General features: G+C 46.5%; 1 protein-coding gene across 1 annotated transcript in view; it reads right to left on the minus strand.

Moving 5' to 3' along the window:
- The window catches only part of LOC146178355 (sodium/iodide cotransporter-like), a 44949-nt gene extending 26088 nt beyond the window's left edge, over nucleotides 1–18861 (minus strand). The window contains exons 1-3 of the mRNA XM_084579681.1: nucleotides 18445–18861; nucleotides 6329–6394; nucleotides 6184–6235 (exon numbers count right to left, since the gene is read on the minus strand). Of these exons, the coding sequence (XP_084435807.1) occupies nucleotides 6184–6235; nucleotides 6329–6394; nucleotides 18445–18780 (454 nt within the window). The 5' untranslated portion in view covers nucleotides 18781–18861. The remainder of the gene's footprint in view (nucleotides 1–6183; nucleotides 6236–6328; nucleotides 6395–18444) is intronic.
- Between the last annotated feature and the right edge of the window lie 2082 nt (nucleotides 18862–20943).

Here is a 20943-nt window from a genome sequence, read left to right on the forward strand (position 1 = left end):
GAGAGAGGACTGGACCACGGCTGTGTTTGGAGTGCTCCTGCTGTACTACACCCTTCGTTGTAGGAGCCATACAGGTGAGAACACGTGTCGGCCATGTAACCTGAACGCATAGCACGCCGTATTGGAAAACCATAGCCCAATTTACTTATTTCTTTCTGCATTATTAATGTTTCCTATTGGTAAAACAGAGGTGTGTATGATCTAATGACGAGACACTATCAAAAACGGTTCTGAGATACTGTTATCCAAAGGCTAACCCGCATTCCATCGATAGAAGTGTAAAATTGAGGGCATATTTTTATTTCACTGCTAACATTCATTTCACTGTACACACTGGAATGAAACAAAACAGCAAAGGTAGTCCAGTGTGTTCGACCTCATACGCCTGAGGTGACGCCTGTCAGGTCAGTCTGTCATGAAACAAAAAACGTTAGCAGAGAACAACAAGGGGTGGAGGTTTTAAATAGCGCTTTTTCCGTGGGTCTTAATATAAGTCACTATGTACACAGTGTTAATACCCCTGAAAATGGAAGCCTTTTAGGACCATAAATAACAATGCGGTCGAGTAGTATGTATTGAACAAGTGTTGTGTGTTTTTTAAGCTTTCTCTTTCCCATTTTTGAAAACTTGAGCCCGTGGTTTTCGCTAATACGGAAGGGAAAACCTTGAAGCTGAACGAGAGACCCTGCACCCCGCAAATCGAGTTAGATTTGTTTTAAAAAGCGTCCTTCTGCGACACTTCTTTTCTTCGAGCACAGGCAGCCAGGCCATGCATGGGGAACATTTTGGCATATTTACAAGTGCAGATAAGGTCAAGATGCATGGACATCACACGCCTCTGCGAGATACGCGCATTTCGATGAACGTGATGTTCGTTTGCCAACCCACGCTCCATCACTGCCAAGCAGCATGCTTGAATCTGTTGGAAAGGATGCTGCCAGTCTGTAGTACAATGATGCCTAATGTCCAATTTCATGTCTTGTATATTTGAACTTAAATGTCAAATATCTATGTGGCGAAGTTAACCCGTTCATGCTCTGTCATTACACACGATGCATCTTGCTCGCATCTACAAATACTGTTTTTTCGTGCCCTTTGTGGCATTGCCGAGAAGCTGTTGATGTAATGGTTGATTTTATTCTAACTTTACTTAAAACAAACGATCATGAATCACGAGGTTTTGTACCACTAAACCATCTAAAGTCTTCACGAAGTGTAGGCTCCACCTTTGCACCTAAACTATATGTCAGGTTATTGCGTGCCTCAGAGTGATTGCTGTACACTATAGGTATCTTGGAGTCCATATTACTCCGAATCTCTGCAGTGTTTGCATGTTCACGCTTAAAGCCCCATGCAAGCGACTTTATCAGTCAACGAGAGAAGTGGCAAGGTTTATCTCGGATGGTCCCCGCCACGCCGAATTGCTTCCACATTGTTCCATATCAATGTAGCTGCCTTTGGCGCCTGAACTTGAAGGTTCCTGCCTCTTTTTAAATGAGTGCAGCGAAGATTGAAAGTCGCATCCTTCAGCGGTTGCCAATGCCATGCTCATTTTTTGCTGCCCCCGCTGTTGTCAATCACTCCATTTCTTTGTTGTCGCAAACCAACCCAGTAAGAGTTCATTACAATGCCATAAAAGTGTGCTCCTATATACATTCCACCACATTTTCACCACCACGTGATACCTGCTCTGCTTCCGAAGATGAAGCCTAATTAACAGCCAATGGCCTTCTTATTACGGCTGTCCCATGAGCACCCAATATTCCATAGACAACTATATGATATGGCGTGCCAAATTAACTTGTGTCTAAGGCGGTGTTAATGGTCTGAACGATTGGGAAGATGCCAAGCTATAAGCTGTTTAAATCACATTAGATAGCCTGAAAAACGTTAAAGCACTTAAGCACGCTATGAATGAAATGATAGAAAAATCACGAAGGGTGCATTACTCTTTTGAAGTTCTTTAAGACCGATGGGAAGGCTTCTAGAGCAGTGGAAGAACGGGCAGTACGCAAAGGGTAAATATGACGATCTAAAGTTATCAAACCTCTGCCTCTTTACCATTGTTCACTCTCAGTAAAGAATCAGGGCTCCCTTAACGAAAGACAAGAGAATTCAGACCCTGAATTCTCTTGTCTTTCCCCCGTTATAATTCTGCAAATATTACTCTACAGCTAGAATATTTCCGTCCAAGTGGATACATTTTGTGCTGGCTGTCCATTATCTGCTATTGTCGAAGCCATCATATTTTTTCTTGCTTTTAAAACAGTAAAATAGGCACTTAGACGCGTTTTCCGAAGGCCAGAGGTCAACAGCAACTTTGACAGGAAGGATGTTTTGCCTTTGTTTTCCTGCAGGCAATGACGTGGCTCTTCAAATCTACCGCTAAATACATTCCTCGATCAGCGAAAAACTTGGCCAGATTTGTTCCCTGTAGCAAAACACTATACAGCTCCCGGAGACATGCAAGTTCCATTACGAACATGTCACACGCTAAGAGTGTCTTAAATTATGGCCTCTGACTTTTTCCGCCAGTTCGAATGACGACATGTGCAAGCACATGTAGTGGCCTCCTTCAATACCGACACGAGCACATACACGCAGTAGCCTAGGCATCGGAACAGGCAGTACCAAAGCAGGTGACACGCATTCACTCAATCTATCTTGAACGTCTATAAGAATTCCCTCTCCAAAGGAAAAGGCTGAGCGCTGCCAGTAAAAGTAAACATTAAAGGTGAAGTGCCGTGCACTGCGGTTTAAAAAATTCGTCTCATGATGGGAGTGTAACAAAACACATAACAAAGAGCAGCATATATGACCGCGGACATGTTTCAAACCCACGACGAAGCGTGTATATAAGCTTCAACATGACGCCGCACGTGTTATGCAGCCACTCTCTCACGCTGTGCGTCCGCTTCTTCATCGAATCCAATTCTTGCGCATGTCGCTCTCAAATCAAGGTCATGCAGGCACTCGCAAGTGCAAGCTGAAATTTGAACGCGTTGCTGCATCTGCTCGGGCAGCCATGCAGGCGCTAACCACATTTTGAAGTGATCTACGTTGTGCCTGCCGAAAAGAGCAAGAACACACAGCAAAGCCTGTCGTCTGCGCTCCTTGCCTATGGTTCCTTCTGCCATACGACACATTTAGGTTGCAAATGCAAATCAGCTCACGCTGTTTGAAAATCTAAGCCGCTAATCTTAGCCGCTCCAATTTTTAAACTCAAATCTGTGTCTTGCTTTCAAATGAACTATCGCGTCAGCAATTCACTATCCCCAAGTGACAGCCGTCGCTCGGTTTCGAAGATTCTGCAGCGTATTATACTGTCCATTTCAGGCTTAGACAGCACAACCCGCAAACATGTGGATCTATTTCATCAGCCTCTGCAGAGCAACGACCCAGAGCCTGCTGGCGTTTGCCCATTTAGCGTTTTGAAAACGAAGAAAAAATTTAGTCAACACGGACAGCTTTTGCGTGAACTCATGCTACCCGTTACTCATGATAAGCAGAATCAAGCGGCTTCACTAATGGCGTATGCCCTCACTGGGTTTTCCTGTCACATCGCTGCACACATGAATTGTTTTTTGATGAAAAACAATAGAGTTCACCAAAATGATCTTCAAACTCCTGTCCTTATCCAGGGCTCTTGCGTTCGCTGTCAGATATTACCGGTTCGCTGCAAAGGGCATCTGTTTCCTGAAATTATAGCTGCAACAATACTGCGTTTCACAAGCAGTTGGTCGCACTGCGAAAATTACAAGCTGACGCGCATAACATGAAAGAGTTCCTACCACATTAGTGCACCGCAGTCAACACGCGCATAGGAAGACTATCGTGTTGACTGACTGCCGTAAACGCCTTGTTAAATGTATATATAGATATCAGAGGCAGTCTAGTAGATGCATATTGACTGTTCATAAACACTGTGTAATTGCTACTACTACATATGGTTTTCATATAACCTATTTGTCAGCTTTGAGGACGCTTCATGATTTCTTGCGCATTATGTTTATCGGGTCGCTTCTGCTTGTAACGACGAAAGGTCCTTTTCTCATCATTTGTTTCTAAGTAGTTCAAAGCACAAAAAATAATTTTCAGTCTTTCAGTCGGAATGGGCGCTTGTTTTTCCTTACATCGTCAGTTAGGTGCTGCTTTATACAATTTCGCTCCAATATACCTTTCATTTTCCCCGCCTGTTTTAAATAGTGATCTGACAACTGGCTTCGCATACGCGATGTGCTGCGTTCAATTCCGATGTTCCACCGGGTCATCACTGGGGGAAAATGTGCACTAGCTGTCCCCTAGCCTGTTATGTGGTTTCTCTGGGATGGCATGTTTCAGAAACGGGTCACTGGCCCCACTTTGGGAGAGCTCTGTACGGAGTGATAAAATACAGCTAAGGGATGAAATGCCCCAGCTTTTAACTTTAAGCTACTTAGTAGCTACAACCCGTAGCTGAAAACCCGCGTAATGGCACGGTAAAAAAGATCAGGAGCAATGTTGAGGACGAGCTCAACTCTTAGAAGAAAAAAATACTACTTTTTTCCTCTGAGTATTTATGTGGTGGTCATGAGCTGCTCTTTCGAAACGAAGCTACTGTAGTCTTTGAAAAGTAGAATGATACATAAGTTGGACAAGCTACACTGTCACAGGTTGCTTTTCGTTTGCAATATTTTGCGGAAATAACGTCAGTTAGAGTACACGCTTCTCCTCGGGCGCACAATTTTTGAATTGAGCCCCTTAAACCATGGTGCTGAAGCGAATAGTGTATTTTTTTTAAATTCTAAAAGCTCATATACCTATGGTATGGTGCCATGATGGAAGGCAAGCTCGGTGTGGTCTGCTGTTCGCTATTGGGCATTGTTACTATGAAACGAAAAATGGTAGGGGTAACATTAGGAGATAGGAAGCGTGCAGAGTGGGTCAGAGAAATAACTCAAGTTACCGACATTCTAGTGGAAATTAAGAAGAAGAAATGGGCATGGGCAGGACATGTAGTGCGAAGAGAGGATAACCGATGGTCGCTAAGGGTAACAAACTGGATTCCAAGGGAAGGAAAGAGTAGCAGGGGGCAGCAGAAAGTTGGGTGGGCGGATGAGGTTAAGAAGTTCGCAGGGGTCAAGTGGATGCAGCTAGCACAGAACCGGGTGTAAGTGGAGAAATATGGGAGAGGCCTTCGCCCTGCAGTGGGTATAGTCAAGCTGATGATGATGATGACTTAATATGTACGGGTCACCAGTTTGTAGCGAGCTGGGTGCCGATGCGAGCCAGAGGGAATCACGTCCGCGTAGAACGGAGGTTCAAACTTGACCGCTTTATATCTCAAGCGAAAGGAAATCGAAGGGAGGGCGCGGAAGCGGGGAACCGGAGAGGCGGTGTGTCTTCGGCATCTGGTGGGAGCCCGTGGAGATCCGCGCTCCGGGCAGCCGTGGGGACGTATCGAATTCACGGCAAGCGGCAGCAGAGATCCCCCGCAGCTTCAAACTGTCGGCCAACTGGTCGCCGTAGCGGCGTCTTTTGTTCCCCGGTTTCTGCCGGCCACGACGCTTTTTTCGCGCGTCCCCCGACATATCTATACTCACCACCTACAAGCCTCAAATTTTAAGTTGGTGTGTATTTATGATATAAAAAAGCTAACTACCAGAATTTACCCAACATTATTCGCCGGCTTTCTTGTTTCTACCTGCAGTTGTGATCACTATACTGCAAGCGTAACCTTATAAACCAGAAAGAAATTTTTAGAAATATCAGCAGCCTTCCCTGAAACACTAGTAAACAGACGTCAATAGAGAGGAATAATGAAAAGAACAACGAAAGTTGAGGGCTTGGGGCTCTACTTCGGACCCTCTCATGATGTGTAATGTGACTGTCAACGAAACCTTTTATTCCTAAAACAAATTAATTATTGCACCTCGCGCCAGTTACTGCTCACAAATAAGGGAATGATGACCTCTTCTGGCCTAGTTGTGACTGATAGCGCCATCACAGTAATCTGAAAAATCACGGCACCGCTTATACGTTTCTTACAGGCGTACAAAGAAGCAAATCCCGTGGCTCTTCAATACTAAATCATTGTCATTGCAGTGGAACAGACTTTCTTCGTTTTCTCACAACTTACAAACTGTGAGGATAACAGCGCCACATATCAACAATGCTAACTTAATAGAAACGTCATCAACTTACATGTCGACACAGCCACCGATGATGCATAAATCGCTATGGCCCCAACCATTTGCTGCGAGATAAAAACCATTATTTTAGGGGATAGTTCGAAAGCGAGTCGTTACTCGACCGCTCTGTGCACTGGACAAAGGTTATGAGAACTTACCGTCAGCAAAATATATGTAATAGCAGTTATCACAGAGACAGTAGTGTTGTAGCGCATTCGTACGTACTGAAAGAAACAAAAAACAAACAAACCTGCAAACAGCTTGTCACTGCAACAAATTTGTTATATATTAGGAGTATAATAAAGGTATTTCTACAGTGTCATACAGACCGAAGATTTCCCTTGCGGTGCTTTTGCAAAAACCTCTTAAAATAGCATGAGCGGCTGCGATATTGCGCATTGATTATTGGGTATTGCTTAAAACCCGTGAAAAACCTTCGGTATTTATTTTACAAGGATGAACATTTAAATAACGAGGAAGGAGAGTCCGGCAATGGAAATGCTATATGGAACCGGTGTTTATCAGCAAATTGTCAGCAAGAAGCAACATTGCTAAACCCTAAAACCCATATCGTCAAGAGGAAATTCGTCCACATAAATAATACAAAACGGCTTATTTTTGTTGTGTGCCTTATTCGAAATTATATTACAACAGTCACAGGCGTTCCTCTTCGTATAACTTGGCGACAAAGCACACTAGCCAGTTTGGAGCAATTAACAATGTCACGCTGAATATTATGCGGGAATAAATATTTTTTTTTTCTGCTTAGTAACTACTAGCGAACTTACCTGGCGTTTCGACTCTTCAGCCAGAAATTGCGCCATATATCTAGCGAGTTCAACCTCATGAATACCATACCATTCTGTCGCAAATTGTTCGTTGTCCTCTCTATTTCGCTCGGTAGAGACACGTAAGCATCGCAATTCTCCAAGAGCCCGTCACTTAAACGGTGAATGATGGAGTAAAGGCAGAACCAAAATGAAATAGCCATGAACATTTACAAGTGGTATTATATATTTCTGGGCACTATGCAGCACGAACTTGCCCCTCAAGCTGTTATTTTGAAGCGTCTAACATGTGTTAACTTGCACTATATGAGTAGCTACGTGATATCGTGCTTTTTTTAGTTGCGATCAGACGTTTTTTGAATCCTTGGTCGTTCACCATTGTTCTTACAAAGCGAAAACTTTACACGATAATGCACAATTGCAGTGAAACACTGCAAAATAACAAAGCGTGCGAAATGAGCGGCAGTGACGTACGCTCCGCGATTGGCTGATCGCGCATGCACTTCCGGGCGACAAGCGAAATTTTCTTCTTCGGCAGGTTCGAGCGACGAGTCAAGCTATACATTCAAGCGACACAACGCATCGCGCGACGAGTGCCGCCGTCCTGTTCGCTTTCGCGTACATGCAGATCAGGTTTAATGGATGCCGGCGGTAAGGGTTCGCTGCGGTAAATCCGCCGCGCATCCTGGAAGCAGATACGCGCATTACCGCGCAGTACCGCCCTAACTCCCGCTCTTCTAGCGAGAATATTTCGAGATATCCCGAATAGCTAGCTATGTACTGCATGAAGAGAACCGGCCTCGGCTGAACACCTCGCTTAGAACTCATGACACAACCAGAGAGACTATGAATGCAGTACCGTTCCTTGTTGCAAGTTATCGCGAAATAAGGTTTAACTGTAGTCTAGCTGTGGAGCTAAACGTGACGTTCTAATGTTCTGCAGGGTCCAAAATAACGATATTGGTTTTATTGTGGTACGAAACACCACGTCAGTTTTATCGGCCTTTAAGATAGCTTGAACGTCTAGAAGGCAGCTATATAACGAACGGTAGGAACAAAACTCAAAGGTTGCTGCAGAAAACTTGAAAAGGAGGTCATGCCACCAAGTGTTTACGGTCTTTTGAAGACGCTCGCCGCAGAATAGTAATTACAGAATATTCAGAGAAGAAAGTACTCAACCGTTATACAAAATCAAAGCTTTCCCCTTTAACCGGTGAAACAACAGGACAATTTTAATTTGGCTTGCATTAAAAACCTCTCTGTTTTGTCCGACCTAAAATGAAGTGAAAACGTAATGCAGGACTCAAGCAAAATGAATGTAATTCTTGAGAGAGGAGGCGAAACAGCTCTGATACAAAAGCTGTAAAGGGTTGCACTTATATCACACAACATAAAGAAAAGCTCCACGGACGACGAGAGACTCTGATGCGCGTCATGTAGGTCATGTAGAGAAATATACTGTTGTATTGCCAAAACGATATTATAATGGATGCTGTCGTGACGCTGGGGCTACGTCGACCCGGCCTTCACTTGGTAGCGTGCAGAGACTCGGGGTTGAAGAAGGACTGAATCTTCGAAGTTGGTAAAATATATACAAGCAGGTTTAATGGCACTTTGAGAAAACTTATTTACAAGATTATTTACACGAAAAAGAAGGGTACATCAGCAAAATGGCAAACGTTAAGAGTTCATAGCGAGAAGCGACTGGATGAGCCGTTTACCCAGGGCCCAGAGCGACATTTCGTGCTCTGCAGCGTCCTTAAAAACCCCCTATGTCCAGCCCCTCTCTGAAGATGCTGACCAACCAAATCCAGGGCACGCCCCTCAGGTATCGGCATCCAATCGAACACATCACTGCACTGATGGTCTGAAGCACTGACTGGTCCGGCATTCATTCGTTGGGCGTGATCACTTGTTGGCGGGAAAAGCTTGGGAACGGCGAGGAGAGGAGGTACATTTCTATTCTTCAGCAAAGAAACCACAGGCTGGTTCTGACAAGGGGTTTTACTTCTCAGAAACCCGAGTGCACGTGGCGCCGCATAGGGCTCCCAACATTGTCCCTTTTCGACAATTGCAAATCTTTCCTGCATTCCCGGGAAATCACTTAATGGCCGTATGAGTCATGCTCCTTTCTTGTCCTGCACGTCAGCGGACATGTCACTCTGTCGTCTCCTTTGGATAGGAGGCATTCATCACTGGAGGATAGCACTTCTCGACTGGAAGGGTGAACAAAAGAAAGAAAGCACTTCCTGCTATTTCCCGCAGGGGGACGTTTCTTTGTGTTTTTCCAGACGTTCTCTTGACAGGGTCAATTTGGCATTTGCAGGTTGTCCACAAAGCAAAACAGGCTTACAAAACAGGATTCCTGGAAACAGGCTCACTTAGAGCCTTTGGACCATCACCACATATTCACAAAACTTATCCATGCCCACAGGCGAACAATAGAGCGCGCAATTGCGGATGCTTGGTCGTAACAGCCTCCTCCCCCGCCAGAAGAGTCTCGGAGGGCAGCAGTCCCAGCTGCTGCATGAAGAGACGACTTAATGGCCTGCACGTGAACGCTTGAAGCTCGCTGTTGCTTGTCGCGTTGTCTTGATTGTTGTAGGCCAAATTGCTCGAGCTGTCTGAAACTCAACCACATGTCGAAGCAAGCACTCGGCTCCCGTCTGAAGAGACCAGGTCAAAAGAAAACTGCCATTGTTGTTCGAGAAAAGCCCACTCTCAAGACGTTCAGGACCCACGTATTCCTAGAAAACCAAACGTGCTGCTTTACATAGTCACACATATACAAGCGCACGAAAAAAAAAAAAAAAAACCTGATTATCAATTTGGATACATGGTGAGGAACATCTCGGACCGCTTAGAAAGAGCGGCTAAGCGCGTCCGCATTCCCATTTAACTTCCCCTTTTTGTATCTTATTTCAAAATTGTACTGCTGTAAAATCAAGCTCCACCTAAGAAGGCGACTGTTCTTCGATGTCGCAGTTTGCAGCCAAGCCAGGGGACAATGGTCCGTCTCTACGGTGAATTTGGCCCCTCCAAGATAGCACTGCAATTTTTGAATGGCCCATACAATGCAAGCGCATTCTTTCTCTGACGCGCAATAAGCCCTCTCTCTAGAACTCAGTTTTCTGCTCAAGTAGAGCACGGGGTGCTCATTACCGTCGTCATCTCTCTGGCAGAGAACAGCACCTAACCCTCGATCACTGGCATCACACTGGACCGTGAATTCTCGGCCATAGTCTGGAGCTCGCAATACCGGACGGCTAATCAGCACAGCCTTCAGGTTTACGAAGGAGGCTTCCTTTTGTTCGTCCCAGACTACATTTGTCGGTTCTGTCTTGCGGAGAGCGTCGGTCAGAGGGCTAGCCAAAGCTGAATAGTTAGGGATGTAGTGATTGTAGTACCCAGTCAGACCCAGGAATGCTCGAATTTCCGTCTTCGTGCTCGGCCGCGGGTTGTCTGCTACCGCAGAAATCTTAATCTCGCTGGGTTTCCTGAAACCTTGACCTACATTGTGACCCAAGTAGTCCACGGTCGCCCTTGCCAGGCAACATTTCTCGGCCTTTACGGTTAGTCCAGCTTGACGCAAAAGGCTCAGTACAGCTCTTAGATGTACCATATGGTCCGCCCATGAGTCGGAAAAAACCGCAATGTCATCTAAATAAGGCACCGCGAATGTTTCACACCCATTTAAAACCCTATCCATGAGTCGGGAAAAACAAAATGGAGCATTTTTGAGCCCGAAACTCATCATTGTTGGCTGGTAGCTGCCCGTCGGAGTGACGAAAGCCGCGTATCTGCTGGCGCGTTCAGTGAGCGGTACTTGCCAGTATCCTCGAGTAAGGTCCAGCGTAGTCACATATGCCGCTCTACTGACCTGTTCTACTCTCTCCTCAATATTCGGAATAGGATACACTTGATCCCTGGTGAGAGAATTTAGCTTTCGGTAGTCTACCACAGGCCTAGGGTCTTTACCTGGAGCTTCTACTAAGATCATATTCGAAGCATAATCGCTTTCCGAGGGTTTTATTACTCCTAATTCCAGCATGCGAGTTACTTCCCTATCCAGAATTTCTCTTTGCCTTGGAGAAAATCGGTAGCACCTTGATCGCACTGGCACGTCTGAAGTCAGCTCAATATCGTGCTCAGTCAAATCAGTCCTGCCTGGCCTGTCCACGAAACAGGCCTCAAACTCTGTTATTATCTCGCCCAGATCGGACAGCTGGGATTTCTTTAGTTCTCCTCTCTGCTCCGTCTTTTTGAGAAGCTCCTGAGCGTTGCTTCCTTTTTCGCTGAGGCAAATCAAGTTGTCCTCCATCTCCTCGGGAAGGTTTAACGTTAGATTTACCATGGTTTGCTCCATAGCTAAGTCCTCTCGGTTTTCACTTAGAAGTCTCGTGAGATTACTAAACACTGGCGGCAAGAGGTTACTCTCAAGAACGTCCTCATTCCGCGTCTCATCAAGCTCACTTTCAAGTTGACTTATCTGAGATGCCTCGCTCTCAAAGTTTTCTGACCCGCTATCTTCCGCATCGACCACTGTTTTAGCTGTCGTTTCCTCCGCGGTGGATTTTTCTGGAATTAGCAGTGTAGCTAGTTCTCGCGCCTTTGAACGTGTTAAGGCTGGCACAACTCTGTCTCCGAAAAGGATGCCCCTCTTTCGCAGTAGCATATCCGATTTGTTGGAGAACAAATACGGATAGCACTTAGGAAGCTTTCCTGAAACGGCAGCCTCGGTTGTCAACTTGCCGAAAGGGCCCTCGATGACCACGTTCGCGATTGGCAAGCACACACTCTGTTCCTCCACTACCTGGCGGATCCACGCACACTGTCCTGTATAGTCGGAAGGCGACACATACACCGGATGGACAACATCCATCGTTGCGGCCGAATCGCGCAGTACCTTGCAAGGCTTCCCGTTGACTACTAGGTCATGCATGTAAGGTTCCAAAAGCTGCATATTTTCATCGCAGTCACTGACATACGAGAAAACAAACTTTTCTTTCCGGCAGTTGACGGCAATGTGACCCTGCTCATTACACCTAAAGCATGTGAGCGGCTTCCTAGCCCCAAGCTTGTTCTTTGTGTTCTGCGCGTTGGTCACTTCCCCACTTTTCTCACTGCCGTCCTTTCTAGGGCGTTTGCCTGAAGAAGCCTTCCTTTCTTCGTTTGCAAATCTAGCAAAGTGCCTTTTCTGACGGTTATTTACACTCAACTTGGGATTGCGGAGCCTATCCACTGCTGGGTTGCTGAATTGTCGGCGCGAAGCGTACTCCTCAATGACTTCGGCAGCTTCAGTTGCCGACTTAATGTCGCCTCGGTCCTGTAACCAATTTCTTTCTTTTTCTGGGAGGCAGCTATAAAACTGCTCCAAAAGAATTCGCTCGATTACAGCGTCCCTATTACTGTAGGAATCAGTGCTCTTTAGCCACTCGCCCAAATTTACTCTTAAATTGTACAGGAATTCAGGGTAACTCTCGTCCCTGGACTTAGTAGCGTTCCGAAAACGTTGTCTGAACGCCTCGGCGCTAAGCCTATACTTTCTCAGAAGGCAAGCTTTGACCTTCTCGTAGTTGTCCGCGTCCTCCTTGCTTAGCCGCGCGACAACCTCCGCTGCCTCGCAGGGCAGAACCGTCAATAATCTCTGAGACCAAGTGTCTCGCTGGAAGGACAGTTTTTCGCAGGTTCGCTCAAAGTTAGCCAGATACAGACCGATATCCCCTGATATCACATATGGCTGCATGTACTTTGACATCTTGAAATCTGCCTCCTTGTTGAGAAGAGGTACCGCTAGCTGGGGACAATTGCCTGACCTCTTGCTCAACTCTAGTTCTAATTTCCGGAGCTCAATTTCTTGGTCCAGCTTTTTTGCTTCTCTTTCACGCTTCTTTTCCTCTTTTTCCCACTCACGTTCGCGCTCCCTTTCCTCTTTTTCCCTCTCAAGTTCACGCTCACGCCTCTTTTCCTCTTTTTCCCGCTCTTTCTGCTGTCTGAGCTGCTCCTTTTTTTGACCGATGAGGTTCCATGCTTCACTGAGCTCCTCATCATCGGTTCCCAGATCAGTGATTGCCTTTATAATCAAGGGTTTTCGTGCCAAACCACTTGTATCAATTCCCAATTCCTCACACAATTGCAACAGTTCCGGTTTCTGCAGCTTTTGTAGGTCCATGATCGCTCCGAGTGTCGGCTACTTCCAAAACAACAGTGCAAACTACCAAACCTAAAGGCGTTTCAACACTTTTTACCAGTTCTAAAATCTAACCCTGTTCTAGAACCTGGTCCACATCAGAAGAAAAGCCAAGCACTCACCCACACATGCGATCGATGTTCCGAGCTGCTTTCTTGTTGGCCGATTGTTGCTCCTGCTTGTTGCTTGAGATGCCACCTCCGATCACTAGATGTTGTGGCTTGCAGATTCTGATCCACCTCCAATCACCAGATGTTGTGGCTTGTAGATTCAGATCCCACCTCCAGTCATCAGATGTTGTGGCTTGTAGATTCAGATCCACCTCCAATCACCAGATGTTGTGGCTTGTAGATTCAGATCCCAACGCTGGTCACTAGTTGTCGTGCCTGTAGATTCAGATCCCACCTCCAGTCATCAGATGTTGTGGCTTGTAGATTCAGATCCCACCGCTGGTCACCAGTCGTTGTGCTTGTAGATTCAGATCCCACCGCTGCCACCAGTTGTCGTGACGCTGGGGCTACGTCGACCCGGCCTTCACTTGGTAGCGTGCAGAGACTCGGGGTTGAAGAAGGACTGAATCTTCGAAGTTGGTAAAATATATACAAGCAGGTTTAATGGCACTTTGAGAAAACTTATTTACAAGATTATTTACACGAAAAAGAAGGGTACAGTACATCAGCAAAATGGCAAACGTTAAGAGTTCATAGCGAGAAGCGACTGGATGAGCCGTTTACCCAGGGCCCAGAGCGACATTTCGTGCTCTGCAGCGTCCTTAAAAACCCCCTATGTCCAGCCCCTCTCTGAAGATGCTGACCAACCAAATCCAGGGCACGCCCCTCAGGTATCGGCATCCAATCGAACACATCACTGCACTGATGGTCTGAAGCACTGACTGGTCCGGCATTCATTCGTTGGGCGTGATCACTTGTTGGCGGGAAAAGCTTGGGAACGGCGAGGAGAGGAGGTACATTTCTATTCTTCAGCAAAGAAACCACAGGCTGGTTCTGACAAGGGGTTTTACTTCTCAGAAACCCGAGTGCACGTGGCGCCGCATAGGGCTCCCAACATTGTCCCTTTTCGACAATTGCAAATCTTTCCTGCATTCCCGGGAAATCACTTAATGGCCGTATGAGTCATGCTCCTTTCTTGTCCTGCACGTCAGCGGACATGTCACTCTGTCGTCTCCTTTGGATAGGAGGCATTCATCACTGGAGGATAGCACTTCTCGACTGGAAGGGTGAACAAAAGAAAGAAAGCACTTCCTGCTATTTCCCGCAGGGGGACGTTTCTTTGTGTTTTTCCAGACGTTCTCTTGACAGGGTCAATTTGGCATTTGCAGGTTGTCCACAAAGCAAAACAGGCTTACAAAACAGGATTCCTGGAAACAGGCTCACTTAGAGCCTTTGGACCATCACCACATATTCACAAAACTTATCCATGCCCACAGGCGAACAATAGAGCGCGCAATTGCGGATGCTTGGTCGTAACAATGCTTTGCCAAATAGAACGTCAGATTTTGGAGCTTTTCCTGCTTTGCCACATTGAAAAACCTGGATTTGTGTCACATTCCTCGGTATTTGCTTCTGCTGTATTTTTGTTTTCTGAATTTACCGACGCAGTGCATTCAGGTCCCCGGGGTGGACCGCAGTGTTGCTTGGAATGAATGACAGACTGCAATGCTTGCCGCTGCCTTTCTGCGAGATCATGATGTGCCACCCTACCCGTGTAAAGTAACGCAATTACTCACTCAATCAAGCACTCAATGCTTTTAGTTCGTGATATGCTTCGTCCCCTCCCTGCGTGCCTTCCTTGCAATGTCCTCCATTGGATTCCGTTATTTTTTTACTTTCAGGCCGGTGTATTTGCTTCCCGTTTGCGAGCCTCATGGACGCTTTGTTCTTCTACTAGTCGAGCTCATTTCGCTGCATCATCTGGTTTGGTCGTTCGATTTTTCTAGCCTCATGATGCCGCTGCCTGCGTTGGCTTTGGTGCTAGTCGCTGGTAGCGCAAAAGCACCTCTTTGTTCTCTCCGGCATTATGCATCTTTCCTCACAGGAGTTCGGGGCATTAACCTTCCAATTTTTGGCCATCAAATTGGGAGCAGTGTAGCCGCATGAATTTGTTCAGGTCTGTCACGAATGGTGGCCTTGATTTAGGGCACCTGTTTCTACGTCAGCTTGTTAGCAGGTTTTTCTTTTTTCACAAGAGCAGCGATTCCTTTTTGTGCACCATGTGCCAGTTAAGGTTGTGTCGCACATTGCCTGAGTTCGTTATTTGAACGGAAAGCATCTCCTGAAGGCTGTTCGGTTTTGAAAAGAAGTTGCTGACAGTGTTCAATTTATATTTGTCAGTTCTCGAGGGAACACTTGCAATAAGTGAAGAGGGAAAGAGAATTAGCTGCGTTTTAGCTTGTGGTTAAACCTGGAGTTACACGAGAGCTATCTGCGTGGCTACACTTAGGTTTGGTTTGAAAGTAAAGACATGGCTTTTGCGCATAGTAGTTTACTTTGTGGATTCACCTTTATTTATGCCATAGGGGAATCACTTCACGTATGAGCACCCCTTGCCTGTCGTCGCTGACCCTACTCATTCGGGTGTAGAAGACTTCTAGTGGTATGCCGTTGTCTCTACGTCGAACTCCTGGGCCTATCGCCGTCACAGCGTTCGAACCAACCTTCTGTCCTAGCAACTTGCTGTTGTCGTTCGCCTCTACCAACTACCCAGTTACCTGTCTTCTTCTTCTTCCTCTCCTTCTTTTTTTTTTCTTCTTATTTTCCTTCGTCTTCTCCTTCTTTTTCTTGTTCTTTTTTTCTTTCTCTTCTTTTTTACTTGTTTTTCTTCTTCTTTTCTTTTATCAACAAAGATTCAACTATTGACCATTTGACATCAGCTACCTGCCCACAAAGAACGAGGATGGGGTAGGTGTTGACCCCATCATGCTGATGGGCCTCCATTGTATATGACGGTCGAGAATGGCGGGCTATTACTGCGACCCCGATGCACGGCTGCGTGCATGTATTTTCGGGAATGAATTCAAATATTTTTTGGAGCTGAAAAGGCAGTCGTCTATATCAGAATGAGTTCCACGGCTGGAACCGTTGAGTATGCTTAGGCCACTTCAATATGACAAAGCTTCCGCCAAGTTGTCGATAGGTGGCTTGTGAAGGCTTCCCCGAGTGTTCCTTTGAATTTGTCAAAAACTGACAATAAAAAAAAGTATAGCCCTCCCAGCCTAGGCTAGGGATGCTTATTTGTTCGTTTTGACGTTTGTTTGAAACCCAATGGCGCCAGTGCATTCTTTTTTCTGCCAGTTATTTCGGACATGCTAAATCCTCTCCACGTACGGATGTGCCAAACAATGCCTTTGCGCCAATATTTGCAGAGTTAGAATTAGGGTGCCTAGAAGGGGGGCGGGAGGGGGGTGGGGTTACGAATGCAGCTTGCTGCCCGCAGAGAGGAGTGATCCTCCGCGTATGAATGCCACTAGGGGAAAACGGCGTTTCAGTCAAGGGCTCCGTCAGTCTTTCGGGGGAGACGGAGGAGGGAAGCCAGTCAATGCCTGGTTTGGCGTGGTTTGCCTCTGTGTATTTTTGTGCAGTTTTCTGTGCGTGCGCTGATGTTTACACTTGCAGCATGCTGCAATGATATCATCAACACTAAAGGAAAGAAATCATAAAGATGGTGTTTCGATTCCAGGTAGGCCTCTAGATATATATCGTGCTCGGTAAAAGGGTAATTTTTACGTTTGCCGATTTGCCGAGAACAGTTCGCAAACTGGGCGCAAACAGTTTCAAGGGCTTTGAGGAAGGCACTTTGGCGGAAGGTAAGCAGTTTCTGGCAATGTTATTGCTAAACTTTTTTCGCTTTGACGATTGCAGTCCAGCAAAGCGTCAATGTTTTAATCTTGTCTGTAGGCAGGTATACTCAAAGTTAATTAGACCGCACTGTAAAAGGAAATGAGATCGTAAATACCACGCAAACTTCCGGTACTAAAAAGCGGTGATGCTTCGAAGGCTCCCCTTTCCAAAGGAACGAGGTCAGAGCTGTCAATCGATCTTATGACTTTGTCCGGCGAGCTTAACTTCGTTCACGTATTTTGCCTTAGTCCCAGCTGGGACTGTGAATTTGCGAGGACAAGTGACCGAAATTACTGAGAGCTCTCGCAGTATTATGTGTGATGGTTTAATTAGTGCTGCTTTAGCAGGCAAGGGATTGAACCGCTTTTGAACGTTATAACACCTTTAGTACGGCCGTAAGAGTAAACTTCTCGAGTGATTCTGCAAATAACTGTCACATTCGCCTCGAACAAAAAGACAATATCGGGCATTTAATCTTATATTAAAGGTATTACGCCGTAGAAATCAAGGCTCCAAAAACATTCACCGCCTTCAAAAAGATAGAATCATCGCGTAAGATTCATTCAAATGCCCAAACTGGTTATTTTGGTCTGGTTTATAGGGTTTAACGCCCTAAAGCAACTTAGAACACGAGAGACGCAGATGCCCAAACTGCTGTTAGACTTCGCCATGCTCGGAAGCCGCATGAAACAGTAGCGTAATACATTTTTCGCATATCTAAGGCACTACTATACCTGCTAAAACTTCGAACAATCAGTAAAGCGCATTTCCACTACAACGTTTTCTCTGCGCGAGTAACCAGTCGCGCCGCACTCGCTGACGGCGCCACTGACAACAGCGCCGCGATGCTGAATTCACGTGAACGGGGCCAGTTTCTCCTAGGGGTTTTTTACACCTCTTTCTATGGATACCCTAGTAGCAACGTTGGACATCTGTCCGGTTTTAACTCGCAGAGCTAGCATCGCATTTTTACAGCTCCACTTCGAATCCAAAAATATAAAGGCGTCTATAAATTACAGAACGACGCACTAAATGCTGCGGCCGATACAATTATAGTTTAACACTCAGAGCATAAGTGATAAGTGTAGCTATGGCACCTGTCCCTTTGTTTTGGTGTTCCTTCCATCTTTTTTTCCGTTTCGCTGGGTCCTCAAAATCAACCTTAGGTATGAGCCAACCAGCCGAAACCAAAGTACGGCCCTAGCTATGAGCAGGCGGCTAGAAGCATTACAAGTTTTGTCCCACTAGAATCTTCAGCTAGACGTTGAGCTGCAGTTTGTGTTGCATGGGAGGGCAGAGGGCCCTCCTATGCAATGAAGCCAATAAAAACAGTTTTCGCAGCTGATAAATCTAAGCCACCCCAGAGATGGCACCGAAAGCATCTACATGAAATGTTTCATTCCAGCTTTTGCGCCGGCATGAATAGAAGTGTCACTAACCTGAAAGACCGATGTGATGTTCAGCTGGTACAAGACAGGTACGACGACGTGAACAGCAAATGGAATCAGCAGTACGTTCGATAAGCAGAGCCAGCCCAGGTGGAGCCCGTAAGCGTACATATGCGCCGGCATACCGACTAAGCCGGTTGCTGAGCCAAGTGTAGCCAGCACAGAAGCAGCCAGGGGAAGCGTCTGCAAGGACTTGCTTCCCAAAAAGAGCTCGTCCGTGGTCTTTCCCGGCGCAGCCTTCTGCTTGCGGAAGGAGAAGTAGCATCCTACGCCAAGACTGGCGCCTGTCAGAAGAGAGAAAGCAGCGTAGTCCGCAACTCGATCCATATATCTTTTTGTTTTCTTTTTCCCGCGATGGCGTTGCTTCAAAGCACGACTTTGATAAGTCCCCTGCACGTAGTGCTTGTCTCTTTTACGGTGCGATGCTTGAATCTGAATTCACCCGCCTTGCTTCTGTGCGTGATCAGCGGGAGTCAGCGGCGAAAGAGAACTGCTTTGTGACAGCAGGGGTGTTGTTAACTCTGCAGGGGTGTTCACTCTGACGCATTCGTGTATGACAGCTGTTCAATGAAGGTAAACACCTGGAGATCGTGTTCGCTTTTAGCAATCATCCCTTAGGAAGTATATTTGCTTCTATCGAGCAACATGCAGAGGCGACAGTTCTTCCGAATGCCAGCAACAGCTGCAAGAACACTTTTAGCGCCCGCAGTGAGAACTGAAACACATTTTCTGCGGTTGTGAGCCGGGCTTGCATAGAAAGGTGCACGGCGATGGTGCGTCGCGCAGACGGTGACGCACGGCAAATCAGAAGGCATTACGATGTAGTCTACACAGTTCGTCCGGTCGAAAAGGCTTTGATGTCGCTGAAAGCGAGAATTGAAAAAAAGAAAGAAAAAGAAAGTGACGGGACAGCAAAAAATAAGAGCGTGATGTCGCGTTTACATTGAGCCGCGACCGTTCATTCTACACTGATCGAGGTCATGCCATTAGCTCAGGATTCGCCATCCATTTGCTTAACAATTCGGAGGCTAGTTGGCGATAGGGATTCGAACCGGTGACATATGTACTGTGGGCGATTTCTCTTCCCGAGGGATGCGCACGACAAACACACAGTGGGCCGTATGACAAACATCTTTAATCTCACAGGGATCGTCGAAGTCGGTGCTAGGTCGTCGTCCGGGGGGCTGCGGCCTGCGGGTCGTCTTCCGTACAGAAGCTCCAGGCGCGAAGCAGGAGCGAACCAGGAACGAGGAGGCAGGGACCAAGAGAGGGCGAGACGGCGGCGCGTGCCTTCTTTTATAGCCCCCTCGCGCGGGACCGGTTATCCCCGAACGAGCGGGGAGAGGGAAACAGGCCGCGCGCAGGGAGCATTGGGATAGTGGCGCGGCCTTCGAATGCGCGGCGCGCACGGGCCTTACGGATACGTGGTGCAGGGCCCCACAGTACCTGCAATCATATGCCGTTCATTATAAGGGCAGGTGTAAGCCGAGAAGTGAGACATATACAGTACCTTTCGTTTCGCCCAAACGAAAACAACTTAAGACTTATAACACTTTTCTTAACTATAGCGCGGTGCCTGTGGCCAGAATTCGAAGCGCTTTATAGAATACTTCAAGATATGAGCGCTCGTATGCATTAAAACATGCATAAGTGAAGTTAGTCCCCTATGGCATAAGTAAAGCTGAAACCATAGAGGAGCCATGCCGATTACTTTCGCGTACCTCCAGTTTTAACCACAGGCTAAACAACAGCTATTTTTGGGGAGATCCGGCGTCTTGTATGAGCCTCACATTCTGCTTGGTGTCGCTGGCCACAGCATACTCTCTTTGATGCCATCAGCTTCGCTATAACTGCTTATGGATTATTTTGAATTCGATAATTATATTTCTACGCTCTTTCTAGGTCGATGGTCACTATCGTATGTACGATCACATAGATTCCTATAGGTGTTATAATTGACAGTAATCTCTCTTGGGCACCCCAGATTTAAAAACGCCGTGAGAGGATCACTGCAGCAGATTCATGGCGGGAACACGATGGGGTGGCAGCTGCCAGTCGATGGTTCTGCTTGAAAAAGCCTACGTCGACGGAGCGTTACGCTACCATTTACCGGTGCTTCAAAGATATATCTCCAACAAGCAAGAAGATTCTTTAAGGAGCGCGGAACAACTGCTTGCGGATATGCCTTGGACTCCCAAAGGGATCCGCTGCATCAGGAACACTTGCAGAAGCAGGATGTCTCCCAATAGCTGTGATTGCCGCCCAAGAAACTATTTGTACCCATCTCCGGACATGTCCTCCAAGATATGAAGCACTGCTTACACCGTGTCCACCTAATTCACTGCAATTCTGGCTTTGGTCAAACTATACAGTTTCTGCCCCTCCCTACTATTTATCAGACATGAAATCTACTACCTCTCACCTTTCTCCCATAATTACTATCGTCTCTAAAGGTAAATAAATCTCTTCCTGGCGTGGATGCGAAGAGCT

Source organism: Amblyomma maculatum, chromosome 9 (genome assembly GCF_055883805.1).
Source record: "Amblyomma maculatum isolate TAMU_Amacu chromosome 9, ASM5588380v1, whole genome shotgun sequence".
NCBI lineage: Eukaryota > Metazoa > Arthropoda > Arachnida > Ixodida > Ixodidae > Amblyomma > Amblyomma maculatum.